Source organism: Gobius niger, assembly GCF_951799975.1.
Source record: "Gobius niger genome assembly, chromosome: 9".
In the NCBI taxonomy this organism is placed as follows: domain Eukaryota; kingdom Metazoa; phylum Chordata; class Actinopteri; order Gobiiformes; family Gobiidae; genus Gobius; species Gobius niger.
The window spans coordinates 20,292,708-20,309,834 of record NC_136860.1 but is presented as its reverse complement, the minus strand read 5'-3'; the positions used below and the strand labels follow the sequence as shown (position 1 = coordinate 20,309,834).

The 17,127-nt window shown below is 41.6% G+C and overlaps 1 protein-coding gene across 1 annotated transcript; it reads left to right on the top strand.

The window, feature by feature from the left end:
- Positions 1-10,463: 10,463 nt before the first annotated feature.
- Positions 10,464-12,871, top strand: pou3f3a (POU class 3 homeobox 3a). The gene is made up of 2 exons (XM_079563298.1): positions 10,464-10,667; positions 10,829-12,871. Exon 2 carries the CDS (start codon positions 11,260-11,262, stop codon positions 12,439-12,441), a length of 1,182 nt encoding a protein of 393 aa, XP_079419424.1. The 5' UTR covers positions 10,464-10,667; positions 10,829-11,259; the 3' UTR covers positions 12,442-12,871.
- Positions 12,872-17,127: the final 4,256 nt, after the last annotated feature.

Below are 17,127 nucleotides of genomic sequence, written 5' to 3'. Positions count from 1 at the left end.
AAGTGACATAAAAGAGAAAAAAAAAGTGACATAAAAGAGACAAAAAGGATGACATAAAAGAGACAAAAAGAATGACATAAAAGAGGAAAAAAAGTGACATAAAAGAGAAAAAAAAAGTGACATAAAAGAGACAAAAAGGATGACATAAAAGAGACAAAAAGGATGACATAAAAGAGACAAAAAGGATGACATAAAAGAGGAAAAAAGTGACATAAAAGAGACAAAAAGGATGACATAAAAGAGGAAAAAAGTGACATAAAAGAGACAAAAAGGATGACATAAAAGAGACAAAAAAGTGACATGAAAGAGACAAAAATAATGTTTGTTTGTTTCTTTTTATACTTTATTGTCCCTGTAGGGAAATTTGTCCTCTGCATTTAACCCATCCTTCTTGCCCGGGGACCCATCTCCATGATGTGGAGCCAGGCTGATGGTCAGAATCACCTGGCTGGAGGTATCACCTATTGCACACGTTTTAAGTGGTAGGGGAAACCGGAGTACCCGGAGGAAACCTACTCAGACACGGAGAGAACACAGAAAGACCCCGTCCTGGTGGGAATTGAACCAGGACGGGGGACCTTCTAGCTGTGAAGCGGAGGCGCAAACCGCTGCGCTACCGTGCCGCGAATGACATAAAAGAGACAAAAAAGTGACATAAAAGAGACATTAAAGAGAATACAAAGTGACATAAAAGAGACAAAAAAGTGACAAAAGTAACAAAAAGATACAAAAAAAAAGACACCAAAATGTGACATAAAAGAGACAAAGTGACAAAAAAAGTAACAAAAAACACTTGATAAATGTGAAGAAGAAAAAAGCAGCGACTACGTGACAAGAAAGTTATGATCAGTTTTGTAGGCCATGGCTTTCATTACACTGTTGCTCTCCAGTCCAGAAGCTTGTAGATTTGGGTAAAGCTGAAGGCGAGTCATGTTTATCTATACCCCACATTTCATACACAAGGGAACTGAATATATCCTGTTTCTTCCGACAATGCACAAGTACAATTTATTTTTTCTTGGACAGCATGAAACAGCAAATAGCAGAGGGGGTGGAAAGAGTGGGTGAAGGATGAAGAAGGGGGGAGGCACCAGGACCCGTACTCACAACAGTGTAAATGCAAAAGTAAAAAAAAATCAGTTTTACCTGCGGGAATGACTCACTCACCATTTACATTATGAACAAGAAAAGTGTGTGTTTGTCATTAAAGATGTTTTATTAGTAACCAACTGCTTATCTTTCTGCATTGAGCACCATTCTATACTTTTTACAATATCTGGGGGGAAAAAACATGTATATTTATCATAACTTGCACTTCAATACGACTTACTTGTTAATTCTAAATCTCTGATCTCAATACATAACACATAGAAGTCCTTTTTCTTTCTTTATCTGTTTTAAAGGATGCTTACAGGTGTATTTTCTTCCCCACCGTGAGTCCAAAGGCTTTGACAAATGAGAGAGAAATGTGACGAGTGTGGCTGTTTGGCTCCTCAAAAGCGCAATGATCATTTGCCGTTTTAGAAATGATTAGACTGCCTCTCGGAAGTGCCGTCTCTATCCAGATCCGTATTGTCAGAGCGGATATGACTGATAGATTGATCGCTGCGTCGTCGTTTAAAGCAAAGGCTGCAGCTGAAACAGGAAGTCATCAGTCAGTGCAGCGAGTCATGCATCATTCCACCTTTGACTCCATCACTTTGCGTAGCCGGCTGCAGCCAATCACGTCGCTCGATTTCAGAGGGGGCCAAGACGGAGCGACCTCGAGAGAATGTGAGGACCCACTTTGACATTTAGAGCAGGCTAGAACTATACCTGCCTGTGTGAGAGGGGCTCACATTAGGGCGGCACGAGATGAGAAAAACATGATCAATACCAATATTTTACGAAATGGTATATTCTATTTGTTTGTTTAATGAATACACACGGGCCTCATGCTTGTAAACACATCACGCCGGATTGTAGTTGCTCTTGTAATCACAAACACACAACGTCAATCATCACGGCCTACTGTGCATATACAGTGGGAGGGGAAAGTGAGTACACCGCTTGGAATTTCTCACATTTCTGCCTAAATTGGTCATAAAATGTGATCTGATCTGTATTAAAATCACAAGAATGAGTAAACAGTATCTGCTTAAACGAATCCCACCCAAACATTTACATTTTATCATATTTTTATTGGCCATAACATGTAAACATTCACAGGGCAGGGAGGAATAAGTAAGTACACCCCCTGGATATCGCTGAACTGCAGCAGTTTTTGTAAAGAGGAATGGTGATCCTGTAATGTAAGAAATTCCAAACGGTGAACTCACTTTTTAACTCCCACTGTATTAACTGAGAGCACCCGGAGGAAACCAATACAGACACAATCATACAGTACAAATGGCCCCATGAAATCAAGACCAAAACAACTAAAATAGGATTAGATTGGGAAGATTCGGATACATGTGTCTTTATTTCATGCTATTTTGGGGGGGAAAAGGTGTCGACCTCAGTGATGTAGCAATGTATTGTGGCTTCTTGCAACAGGGATACTGCGATAACGATACTTTGGCGATATATTGTGCAGTCTTACTCACAGCGATGTCAGAATGAAATAGCCGTATATAAAATGAATGCACTGTGGCAATGTCATCTATTCTTCGCTGATATCTAAACCCTCTGTCTCTCCTGCACTCAATTTGGGTCATTTCCATTTCCGCAGCTATAGAGAATAACGCCATCTTCGCATTGTGTAATCCCTTTTTTCGTTGAGAATGCGGCGGAAATATAAAGCAAAGAAAATATTATCAAGACGCCGCATAAAATTGCTTCTCACTGGCGCTTCATTACATGTGCAAGCAAATTCATATTCACAGTCCGAGCCAGTGTTAACATGTATGAATGCGAGCAAAGCCAATTAGAAGAATTCCTCCATGTGAAGTGGTTGGGAGTGCGTGCGGTTGGCACAGAGTATTGAGTTACAGCTGAAACCCGGCACAGAGAACTTGATTAAGAGTGAGCGGCGCATGGAAAGGTCCGAAAAAGTCCCCCTTTTGTTGAATCTGAAGAATCCGCCTCTCACTCCTCATGGTAGAGTGCAACAGTTCCATGTGGTTTGTGAGTGAATTAATCATGATGATTAATTGGCTTTCAGGTTAAATATCCAGTGAGTGATGTCAGGCTGCCAGGCGTCGGGCCCAAATTGACAGCCCTTTAAGGAGAAGCAGATTGATTTACACAGCGCCTAATGAATCCCACTCCGTCCACAAGGGGAGCAAAGGTAAACAGCTTTTCTCGGGCTTCCTCCTTCACACCCCGCACTTACTCTGGATCAATCACCAACAGGAATTTTGTCCGGCGCTCTGCTACACTTTTCCTCCGCTAAATTAGTATGCTCAAGTCTGTGGATTAAATTAAACTTTCATAATATATTACCGTAGATATTGGAGCAAGATATGAGCGCTGGGCGGCGGCTCAGACGCCAGTGGTCGGCCCTATTGCACTTCATTTCATGTATTTATTTTATATGGACTTAGCAAATGGACGAACCAGATGAATTGTTTAAAGGGGCTAGATGCAAGTTGGTCAATTTATATTCACTACTGCCACCTCAGGTCATAGGCGTAACTGCAGGTTCTATATTAAGCTTTGAGCCACTGGTTGAGCTCTCTGGTAAAGATGTTAATCACCACAATATGGTCAGGACCAACCTGGTGTTTAGCGTCTGGACTCATCTTCAACATATTATTACGGACCACATAAAATATACGAGAAAAATATAATATGAGAAAAACATTTTGCTGTTTGACTATTTACTGATGCAAAGACACACAACCCACCAAAAAGTCAAAAACCCTCTTAGAAAATTACACTTGTTCACACTACAGGTAGTTGCCCCGATGTCATTTGAAGCATGGGTCAGATGTCAAACCCATAGTAGTGCCCTCTTCAAAATTCTATTAAACATATTCTTTTACCCCTCCTGGAACCGCCACCTTAACGTGGTGGAGGGGTTTGAGCACCCGAGTGATCCTGGGGGCTCTGTTGTCGGGGGCTTCGTGCCCCTGGTGGGGTCTCCCAGGGCAAACGGGTCCCAGGTGACGGGTCAGACAAAGAGCGGTTCAGAAGCCCCTTGTGAGAGACCATCAGGCCCGATTGGAATCGTGAGGCCGTCCTCCCGTGGACCCGCCGCCTGCAGGAGGAGCCATGGGGGGCTGGTGCAATGTGATTTGGGCAGCTCCAACGGCTGCCCCCATGACCCGGAAATGGACAAGGATGGATGGATGGATGGATATTCTTTTAATCACCATAAGTTGTGAATTTGAGAATTTAACATTTTAACATTTTCTGATTATTATTTTTATCATCTAGTTTCCTTTCCCTTTGACTTCCTCCACTTCATGTGCTCTCACTAATCGGCGCTTCAGTTCCACTCTAATAAATGAGCTCTCGCACTTCATATTCCTTCAACAGTCCCGCTTTATGTTCGTGTTGCTTATTGACGGCAACATTTCATAGTAGTAATTTCCTATGGTGTTGCTCTGAAAGGTCACGGTTGGTGGATAGAGCCAGGGCTGGAGTACTAGCTGCGTGTGTTTTGATGTTCGGTGCTTCCTATTCCCTCAGTGTTACCCCCGTGAGCCCCTCTGATCCACTCGGCAGCTCATTAGCACACCCTCTCCACCTCCACATTAGCATCAGAGTCATGGTCAGACTGCTTTGTGTTATAAGGGCGGAAAAAACAATATCAATAACAACAACAAAAACAATAGTAGCCTTTGGTCTGCAGAGGAGAGGAGGAGAGAGGCCTTTGATAAGCTACATCAAAGAGCACCCGTGAAGGAGCGGTGTTTTCATTGCTAGGGTGCCAAGGTCGTCTGTGATCTCCGCCGGGCCGCACACCCTCACCAGGGCACTGTCCCAGGTCGAGAGCTGAGCTGGCAGGTCCGTGGGACATGTTCGCAGGACAGGGCGGGAGTCAAATGCTGCATCCAAGTACGTGTGGTGATAGGTTAAAGTGGCGCGTGGGGTTCACACTCATTTGCACGAACAGTAGTTGGCTGGATGGAGACGGATATCTTTAGACTCATTCAACATCTGTGAAAAAGTTTGGGATTTTTCTTTTTGGGTGTGGAATGTGGATTCAACGCGGGAATCTTATAGACGTGGGCTTATACCCCTGATCTTCAAGATAAGACGAAAAGTATTAAGCAAATTACCAACAATATTAGCCACTAAGAAATGCAATGGAAATGAGACTTGAATTTGGGTAAACGCTCAGTTTGTTCTCTTATATAAAATGGAAATGGAATAGACCACAATCAGGCATTTATTTGTTGTACTCATTCAACTTTTCTCCATAGATTTACTTTAAGCCGAGTCTTGTACTTAATATTTAATACTCAATACTCATTATATTTTCCTACTCTTTCCTAGGCAATAAGAATTATCACTAAAGCAGATTTCTATGTACCAATAAACCCTATTTTTGTAAATCTAAACTTATTGAAAATCCACATCAGTCATGGTGTACAAGGCACATGATAATCTTCTCCCTCTTCACATCCAGGAGCTTTTTGAACACAGGATAAAGTCAGTATAACCTCAGAGGAACCAGCATTTTCAAAAAAGTAAAAGCTAAAACAAATTTTTAAAGAGTCGATGTATTTCCGTAAGAGGTGTTAATCTGTGGAATGACTTGAAAGATCAATTAAAACTTTTAAAGCTTTCAAATCTACTATAATTCAAAAATATGTAAGCTCAGGATGAATAAAGTAAGCAACTAATGCAAAGACTTAATTCGATCCATAACGGATGAAATTAATTAAATGTGTTTGTGTTTTTTTCTCGTGGAAGTCTGTAAACAGAGTTAGGCAGAATAAGTTTTAACTTCTGCCTAAAACCCTTTCGGTCATGCTGTACACGGAATAATGGAAATGCTTGTTTAATGTTTAAAGGAATGAAATGACCGAATAAACGACTACTACTAAAAATAGTAGTAACATTTTGGAGGAATTTGTTGATATTTAATTTCTAGCCTGATTTATTGAGCATTAAACCCCCCAAGAACTAGGTAAAATTTTTCTATATTTATAATTTTGTTGCCACAAATTCTGAAATGTTTTTTTTTGTTTTTTGTTTTCGATTTTCACCTATAACCAACCAAACAACCAATACTATATTTGAAGTCAGAAAAACATGAAGCATCCGAATGAATAATTGAATTAGAATTTGGGGGACTGATACATGGCCCTGAATCTCACAAATGTAAAAAGTGACACATGAACCTGAGTTAAATATAGTTTCCACCTTTCTCCTCTCAAAAACACGCACTGGGAGCGGAGCGGTGTTGATGTGAAACTCTCCTGACACAATTGAAAACGTGTTAATTTCCAAAGCTGCGTGGTGTCACGAGCTAACTGTGGTTGATTGTGTTCACTGTTTGCTGATTAAATTACTGAGTGCTGTGATGGATGTCTCTGTGGATGTGTTTTTACAAATGGAGGATGGCTATTTGACATTATACAGCCACGTGCTCCCAGTGCTCTTTTGTTGCTTTGGGCTGCTCTTATAGTTTCTATACCATGACTGATGCACACACACACTTACCACTGACTTACGTTAGAACTGCATCACGCATAGTGGGCGCATCTAGCTTAAGGCTTTACAGACTTTTTCCCCACAACCTGATTATCCGCAATTTGATTCAAACTGGTCTGTATCCTTGAGCAAGACACTTCATGCATCGCTTGTATGAATAAGTGTGTGGGTGTACACTCAGAGTGGCAGCCATATAAATTAGCCCCAAGGCAGCCTCAGATGTCGGAGAAGATCTTTTATCAGAAAGAATAGAGTGTCATTAAAGTTCTTAGAAACTCCTTAAAGTGAATACGAAGGCATTTCTATTGTTGGTAGATGTGTCTTTGAAAGACACATTTCATCCACGTGTTTGTTTGAAACTTTGCTATGTACGTTCAATATCTTATATTTTGGTATCATTTTACTCAAGGTTATAGTATTGTCTACATTTCTGTGTGCAATCATTTGAAATGTGTCCTAAACCTACTGTGCGTTTTCTTGCACATTGACCAAAATGGTCATAATAAACACAGTTCAAGTCAAGAGGCAGAGGATAAGACACCTCAACTGCTTATCATAATCCTCTTAATATTACACTATCTGATATTTCCTCCAAACCCACAGAGAAGCCCCCCTCACTACAGAGAGCCTTTAAGTCGATGTGGTTCAGAGAGACCAGTGCATTCAGCGGAGCAGCTCCCGCAGGGGCTCGGGCTGTTTGACTTGGCCCAGGACAGTGCTCCACACAGGGCTGCAGTGTCCCGAGCCACAGGCTGCCGGGTACACGGTATTTCCTGACTGCGTCTCCCTGCCTTGGTTTGTATTCAAAGGAGAGCCGTGGAAAACACGGATAGAACCCATGAGAGATGTGTCAGGATCAAGTGGGAGGAAATTCAAATTCACTATTTGACAAGTTTATACCAGTCAACAAGTCACCCAGTAACTAGAGTTAAATACATCTATTAAATTAATTATATTTATACGTATTTACTGTGAGCTGGCTTGCCCCTCCTCAGACTTGACTTGTAACTGGGACATCACCAGCTCGTCTCCATGAAAATGTTAATGAAGCCAAACATTAGTGTAAGTGCATTAGGTAGTCTTTCAAATACTTGTATTTATTGCTTATGTCCGCTTGCCCTTCATTCATCAATATTAATCACCCTCGTGCTATACATATTCAGTAGTAACATTAAGTTGTTGTTTTTTTATCTACAGCAAGATGGATTCAGAATGATTTTTGTTTCCATACACAAGTACACACACAGTGACATGCGTGCACTTGCCTATGAATTACATTCAATTCTTCTTCCAACCACAACAAGATCATATTGACTGACATCATTGACATTTTACAATATATTGTATATTACATGAAGGAAAGCGCTGTACTATTCAGGTTATAAACATGTATCAATATGGTGCGAGTATCTGTGTGGTGATTCGTGACATGCAGTATTTCCTTATGCTGTATAATGCCGATCATTACTGGTGAACCATTAGGCTCGTTGATTAAGTTATTATGAAAGTTGGCTACACTATAATGAGTAAATTATTAAGAAACTTGACTATTACAATGATGGAAATTATCGGAAGTTCTATTATTATAACAACTATTATTATTATGTTTTATTTGTACTTTTTTTTTCTATTATTATGTTTACTATTATAATAATAATAGTATATTTATTATAGTTATTAGTATTATTTTATTATTCCTTGTTGCTTTCTTGTTGTCATTACCATCTTCACAGGTATATATCATTCAAAAAAAAGAATAAAAACAACTTTATTATTGTTTGCAACAGCTTAGTTGATATTGTGAGATCGCAACATCCCCCCAGAATGTTCTGCAGTGTGGCTTTAAATAAAACACAGAGCAATGCAGTTTGTTTTCAAGATCAGACCATTTGAAAACTAAATAACCCAAAAGTTAGAGGCGATATAAAGCAACTTGCTACATTAGGACTTCCAGCCTTTAAAACTATTTGACTTTACGTCTCCAATATTTCAAGGAGGACTTTGGAAACGCAGCCACTTTGATCATTTCCCCTCCAAAGCCCTCCGGTTCCACACTTCCACTTTGTCTCCCTCTCGTCTGTGTTGGCGTGGCTGCCTCTGCCTGCGCTTTGAACGCGCGGCAGGGGGTTGTGGGTAAAGTCTCATGCTGCGCTGGATCTCTCTGACTCAGGGAGAGCTGAAGGTCAAAGATGCTCGCGATCACAACAGCAAAATCACAACAAAGAAGCACTATCTTGAATTTGGGAGGGTGGGGGGGGCGCAGTAAGATTATACAGCATTTCTCTTGAGATGTCCAAATGCGTTCCTTGAAATACTTTACAGAGTATGAGAATACAAACTGATCAAAATCATCTGTTTCTTTTGGGAGGGAAACTCCTGGAGTCCATCTGATTTTCTTCCTTGCAATTTTGTTGGAGACATTAGCATATTTCAAAAGTCTACCAAAGAAAATAGCCGTGGGGCAGAAGTGGACAATCTGCATATTGAAGACTCAACAGAGCCGTGTGAGAGGTGGGAGGGGTAAAGTAATCTTTCTGTTAATAATGTGATTATTTTAAAGCAACTACAATCATTGAATAGCTGCAGAGTAATGGTTATTAAGAGGATTAATTGCAGCATTGAGTTGTTGGAACAGATGATGTGCTTTGCTGGTGGAGTTCTTTGGGAAGGGAGCTGCGTGCATCATAAGGAGGCCTCTTCACCCGGCTTCCTTCATGAATAACAAATCGAGCTCTGTGACCAGCCAGCACAACACATGAAAAACATTACTGCATTCCCTCAAACTTCTGCTGAGAAACACTTTGTGCTTGAGACTCACTTCGGAACAGGCTGTTTTACCAGGTTTCACTCCGTAACAGTCAGGGATGACAAGTTTTTTGTTTTTTTTCCCCAATGTTTGGCTTGTTATGTTCATACAGTTACAAACGCCGCAATTTGGCACAAAGTTATGGCAAATGCCCTCCGGTTTCAACCAGCGGCACATTGTTGGGACTGAAATGAGCAAGGAGGATGCAACGCTATTTGTTATTTGAAACATTAGATAAAGTTTCAATCAGTGAATCATGAAAACTGGGCAGACGCAAAGTACAATCAAGGTCTTTCTTTAGATTGAAGTGCAAAGTTTGACACCATTTTGGTAAATTATTTTTTTAAAAGGAGTTCTCCAGTTTAAGATTTATGAATTACTCAATCTAAAATGCACCAAAATGCACAAAGTGATTTATATAATTTGTTCAAATCCCCCTCATATGTATCTGAGAGCAAACTATTTAAAAAAATCTCAATTTAATGATATTAATCAATTACAAAACAGCTCCTTTTCTATATAAATGATGTCACTGTTTGCAGATGAAATTACTATTGTTGTTTTTTCGGTTATTCGGTTTGAAATGAGCTCTTTTGTTTTTTAAAGATTGCAGATCCTGAATACAATGACAGAAGCAGCATTTTCAATGTCCTGATTTTTTCACATATTCAAATTAATACTTTCAAGCAAAGCATTTCCTCTTTAAGCATTCTTTACAAATGCATAGAATATGTACATGTTCAAGATGTTCAATAATTGATTGAGCCCAAACTGATTTAAGATTATGAACTTGGTTAATGTTTTTGAAAACACAACATTTCACATTAATTTAGACTTTAATAATAATAATAATAATAACAATGCACTGGTTTTATTAGCGCTTTTCTGGACACTCAGAAACACTTTACATTCACACATTCACATTCACGCATTCATTCACTCCATACTTATACAGTAAACAATATAAAGTAAGTAAAAATTTAACAACAATGAAACAATGAAAAGAGATTCAAAAGCATAAAGTAAATCTACATTATAGGTAAAATTAGTGAGTTTATTTTTCCCCTCTTGGAGGCATGCTGCGGTGTGTGCTCTCCTTCAGAGCTCAGCTGTGCGTCCCGTCACGCCACTGTAGCCTTGCTTTTACCAAGTGAAAAGCTGCGCGCATTAAGATGCAAGAGACGTCCGGACCCCTGTTCTGAGCAGACTGCTGTATCCTTGACAGTGGCTCCTCAAACGCTTCGCGCTACACACACTCTCTTGGGCAGTGTCCGTAAGTATTATTTTCATGTTGATAATAAGTAAAATGCATTAAATGCACGAATTTGATTATTTTTTAAATATAGGCTTAAATATTGTTTAAACCAGGGATTGAAACTTGTTTGTTTGATTGTTCACATCCATGTTTCTTATAATGCGTGTGTTCCACAGCAGAACTTTTCGCAGTCTGGACCAGAGGATGACACTCCTCATTCTGGATGTGTCCAATCAGCAGAAACCCTGCGCTCCCATTCTGCTGTAATTGGATGAGGATGGGGAGTTAATAGACGCGGTCGAGGCTCAACGTAAACACATCTTTCTGCCTCTCTGCCAGGAAGACGCACAGGACGCCGTGCGCAAAGTGTCTTCTAGCGGGACTATACTTAAAAACAGAATTTCCTTTAGTTTAAAAGTTCCAAAACTTAAGTGTAAAGAAGGCAGCTCCTCGGTGGATTTACGCAGTGGTCACGGGACTATAACTTTTGAGAGATTTATTGCACTGTACGTGTATTTGTTTTGAAATGAATGCATCTTGAAAATATTGCTTCTCGTGGACCAAAGTGAAGTGAGACTTTGCTAAACCCAGAAAGAAACGTCTCACACGTATGCTTTGGGGCATGGCCACCGCCACGTCTGGTCCATACCTGTCCAGCAGGGTCCTGCACGCGGAGAGAAGAGGAGGGATGCAGCCGGTCACCACAGGCTCCAGCGGTTACCGGCCCGAACCCCCGGTCAAGATGTCACAGAGCGACTTCATGCAAGGCCATGTAGTGGGAAACGGGAGTCACATGCTCAGCCACCAGTGGGTGACGTCGCTCCCTCACGCAGCAGCGGCAGCAGCTGCGGCTGCAGTGGCTGCGGTGGAGGCTGGATCCGGGTGGCCTCCTTGCGCACCGGCACAGGAGGCAAAGAGAGCTTCGGCCCGCGAGGACCTTCATGTTGGCTCCACTCTGCATCACAGGACCCACCTGGGCACACACCAGACTCACGCGGGTTCCTGGGGCGGTGGTTCAGGCGCGCATCTAGTGGACCCAGCCCTGGGATACTCTCAAACAGGCTTTACTGTCAACGGCATGCTCAGCGCACACGGGCACAACCTCGTACATTCCGGGACTGTGCGCGGAGACTCCCCAGAGCTGGACCAACACCATCATCACCATAGCCAGCACGCGCACCACACACACCATCAGCACCACGGCGTGGCGCACGAGCCACACTCAGACGAAGACACCCCAACATCCGACGACTTGGAGCACTTTGCCAAACAGTTCAAGCAACGTCGCATCAAACTTGGCTTCACTCAGGCAGACGTGGGGCTCGCTCTGGGGACCCTCTACGGAAACGTATTTTCACAGACCACTATATGCAGGTTTGAGGCGCTTCAGCTCAGCTTCAAAAACATGTGCAAACTGAAACCTCTGCTCAACAAATGGCTAGAGGAGGCTGATTCCACCACAGGAAGCCCTACCAGTATTGACAAGATCGCCACACAGGGCCGCAAGCGGAAAAAGCGCACCTCCATTGAAGTGAGCGTAAAAGGCGCACTGGAGAGTCACTTTCTTAAGTGCCCCAAGCCGTCTGCGCAAGAAATCAACGCTCTGGCGGACTCTCTGCAGCTCGAGAAGGAGGTGGTGCGCGTCTGGTTCTGTAACCGCAGGCAGAAGGAGAAGCGCATGACGCCGCCCGGGATGCCGCGCACACCCGAGGACACATACTCGCAGGTGGGCAACATGGGACCTGACACGCCATCTCCCGTGGACTGCAAAAGGATGTACAGCGACACGTGAGAAGTATCCAGGACCACTCCACTGACAAAAAACTAAAAACAAAAACAAAAAATCAATTACCAACTTTGTGTCCCATTGTTTTGCTAAAACTGGAGGACATAGTGACTTATATGGCGTTTTACTGCACTAAAACTCAGCCTTTTTGCCAAGACTTTGAAAATACAATGAGGCTGTTAACCAAAATGTCCCGCCCAAGATGATGCATTTGATCCTTATTGCTACAGGTGATAATGTCCCATGAAGACTGCACTGTATGTTTTGAGGACTTGTGAGCTTTTTTCAAAAGGAATTACATTTGAAAGCAATAATTTTTTTCTTTATTTTTTTCTTTCTCATTTTGTGTTGTGTGATTGTAGCTTTCAGTTAAAGTGTGACTTGTGTTTTACGATTCAACATGTTACGAAGTATATTAGTTGTGTATTCTTTGATGAAATTTGAAAATATTTATTGTTTTTTCACTGTGTCTATTTTTATGTAAATGACTAATTATTTAATAAATTTGCCTATTATGTGACGCTCTGTAAGGGCAGTGTTTCCATCTCTAATTCCACCAACATGGGACAATACCTCAACAGTACAATTCTCCAAAACGTACATGTCTTTCTGTGAGGTCATAATTCTTACTTTTACTGTTTACACATATACATTTTGATATCACTCCTCTTGGCCATATATTTTTGAACTATGTGTCACCGTGATGGGGATCTACCACCTGAAAGTCCCATTACGGTTGCCACGGTGACGGGGTGTGATTGAGTGGAAGCAAATCATGCCACATCTTATTGATTGAAAAATTCCTCTCCCTTTTTACCTCCTTTACATAGTTTCAATACATATCTATTGTTGCCATGCATATGCAGGTATAAAGGAGCTGTCAAAGATATTGATGAGCGTTTCTTGATTTCTGGGGTATCTTGATTTGCGGAGCAAGAGTGAATGGATAAAAGTAAACTACAGCATGTCATATAAAAGAATCCTTCTTCCATGTAGATTTAACATCAAATCAATTCTCCTGCCACTAGTTTTCATGTTTGAAATACACTTACAGTTTTGAGAACAACTGATCCCTTCACCGGAGCTGTATAGTGACTGAAATGTCACGGCGCACAGTCATTGTAATTGTGTGACTGTGTCATTGATGGTTTTAGTGATGTAAAAGTTCCTCTTAACCTCGTGTTTTTCAATGAAATGTTCTACAACAAGGTATTTAGTGGTAAGTTGTTGGTAAAAATCATTCAACACCTAAATCACAAAGCTATAATGTTGAGACCAGGTAGTTCAAAAAAGTAAAGAAAACAAAAACAAAACAACAACTGTATTTCAAGGAAACAATATTTTTCTGCATTACTAGTCCTGGTTGTTTATGGACAACAATCACTTACGATGCTCAGACCTGTTGTTGTTGAACATCTGTGTTAATCATGCAGGCCTTAACTGAGCCCTACACATGGCCACTCCCTGTGACATACACACAAGGTCTGTTTTTATTGTATTTTATTGCAATGGGAAATATGCTAGAGAAAGGATTTACCTAAACATACAAGTTATTAGTTTACATTTAAAAAGGATAAATGATATAAACATAAATTTACAGCAATCCTTCTGCTCTTGGAGAGGAGAAGAAGAGAAACCATGTGGAATGGCCAGGAGAATGTCTTTTGAGCTGGTCTTGTGTGTGGATATGGAGCTATTATTGTTTCAAAAGAAATCGAGCACTTAGATTTGTCTGGCATGACGAGTGAATGTAGTGATTTGTGTGAGATGTGTGTGTCCATTATCAGATGTGTGCGTGTGTGCGTTAATATTTGAGTGTAATAAAAAGTGTGTGCAATAACTAATAGGCTAAGAGATCTGGATGTGTGTAAAAGGTTTGTGTCAAATTAGAACATAAACGAAAAATGTCAAAGTCCTATATAAGCACAAGACTCTACTAATGCACACATCTTTCTGACACAGTCCTGCCAAGATTTGTAAGTGTTAGCTATCGTTGTGTGGCCCAGAGGTTTTGCTGGCGTAGGGCAGCAGACATCACCAGGAGAGGGTGCTATTGTAATGATACACAGAAGTTTGCTTTGCTTTGTGGAGCCACCGTGATACAAGAGTGTTGAAAAACAGTCTACTGATGCTCTGATGATGGTGCCTGCAGGCCGACCAATCTTTCTGATGGCCCTCACGCGAAATACAAAAGACTATGAGCATTAATTATGCTTGCCTTTTTCTTTTCTTTTCTTTTTTTAACTTGTATTGACAATCCCTGATCACACCTTGCCTGGAAAAGTCCAGACTCTAAGCTGTACCAGCGACTGAGTCTGGTCAGAGTCGGCATCAATTAGACTGGAACAAAAAACAATCAGTAAAGGGCTGACGTATGATGTTGTTCCAGGGTTATTTGCAGTTCTCCGTTGATATTTGAACAGGGTTATGAATCATAAAAGTCATATAAAAGTATTGTTAAGTATTGCCGGAAAAGGCTCTTGGCTATCCATCTTTAGATTGATCAAGAGTGGCGCTGTTTGTGAACATCATCTGATGGCAAATAAACAAATCTGATTGCATGAATCTGTTTGGATTTGGCAGGAGTGGCAAACAAGGGCGTCCTGCCCAGACTGATATCCCCATGTATAAAAAATACAGAGGCATCATTCTGGACTTGCCAGGCTAGTCCGCACCAGATACTCACCAGGTCAAATCTCTGATCACTGGCCACATTTGAATAAAATAGGCCTACATGTGGTTAGAAAGCTTAAAGGGAGTTCTTGGGACCCGTTTCCAAGTTACTACTCCATTGGAATGGGAATTGATCAGATTTTATTCATTTCAATTCCTTTGACAGTTGTTCTTATTGATCCAGGTCTTCATTATTCCTGATAAATACAAATTTGCTGATATAACATTTTCACAGAAGTGTGAGCTATTCTGACTAACTTCCAACCATTTACACTTTACAGCACTTGACCCTTAAATGTCCCTCTTTTTTAATGAAAAATAAGAAAAAAGAATCCCAGCACCTCCGTTCCTGTACAACTCACAGGCAGAAGAATGTGGGCGACTGCCCATGGCCATACCAAAAACCGCCACTGACTGAGGGGAATGACCAGTATCAGCGATTCAGGTCCTGCACAGCATGGACACAGGAATAATCTGACTATCACTCAAGAAGCCTCTCGTCATAAAATTATGAGTGATGAGGGTTTGTCAAGACAGTGGTGTTTTGAGGCTCTGTCCAAACAGACTGAGAGCTTTTCGGCTTGGGTACCTCAATAACTGGACACATAATTTGAACCAGTTACAGCAATCCCTCATACACAAAGTGCACTGGCGGCACGGGTAGTGGTTAGCGCAGTGCTCATGCCTCATGGCAAGAAGGTTGTGAGTTCAATCCCAGGACCGTGTGGGGCTCTCTGTGTGGAATTTGCATGTTTCTGGCTGTGTCTGGATTGTTTCCCCCATCAATCCAAAACATGCACAATAGGTTGAATCTCCAGCCAGATTCTGGCCATCTGGCGTCACATCTGGAGATGGGTGTCCACTGCAAAACACACAGTCTTAACTTTTTCCTTTTTTCTGCCCCCTAAATCTGGTGTCCTCATTTTTGGTCATCCCAATCTGGTCACGCTACCCAGGGATCTCCAACCAGTAGCTCGGGAGCTCGCCAAAGATTTCAACATACGCTGGACATTTTAGAGGCATTTTCTTTTAGTTCTTAACATGCTGAACACAATCTGCACACATTCATCTTGGCTACTAATTCTCTTGGGTGAACTCCCCTAAAGTCGTATTTCACTCAAGTGTCTTTGATGCATAAGTAGCTCTCCTGCATTTTAGTTTTTGTAAAGACGCTATAGCATAAGAAGTGATGAATCGTTTTTTGGACTGTTAATTACACTCATTCATTAGCCTGGCATCCAGACTAATCTCCGATGTTTATTAATTAATAAACAGGAGACTAGTCTGGCGACCCTGTCGTAGAAAAGCTACTGCTTGAGGCGGGACTAATGTGGGACAACCGAAGCGCAGAGCAGCCAATGAGAACATAGCGGATGTGACGACAGAAACAGTCACAAGAAAGTTGTAGTCATTCGGACATTAATAATGGCGCTCCCTGCCACACAGAGTTCAGTAAATGACTTCTGTCAGCACACACTACACGACTTTTATGCCCGATTTCGCTCTTCTCGAGTCGCGTCTAGTCGAAGGCAGTCACACAGAGTCGGGTCGTGTTGTTTGGGGGGGGTCACGACTGGACTGTTCAAATCGTGTAGTGTGGGCGGTAGAAAGACGTGACTAGACTTCAGTCGTAGGTAATCAAACATGTTTGATTTTTAAGCCCGATTTTGGACGCACGGGAGAAACGTGGGTGATTTTACCCCAAATGTGAATGACAGAGTGATATAAAGACAGAAAAACACCGCCGCACCTCCTTTTTTCACTTCTCTGTTAAACCAGCGGCACAAACAACTCATTTCATGGCCACAGCCCCACACACGAAACAGCACAACTTTATATCACCAAAAGTTCACGACAGCCACCATTTCCAGCTACATTTCAACCACGAACAGAGTTTAGCGGCACTTACTGAGTTTGGAGACGAACTGTTTAGCTTCACCTCCCCGCTTTCTCCTCCGTCTCCTCCGTTATCTCCTCCATCCTGAGATTGACGCCCGTCTCCTTTTCTTATTAAATCCA

What these genes read in the sequence shown, in the direction of transcription:
- pou3f3a (XM_079563298.1), top strand. Translation starts at nt 11,260, where the DNA reads ATGCTTTGGGGCATGGCCACCGCCACGTCTGGTCCATACCTGTCCAGC.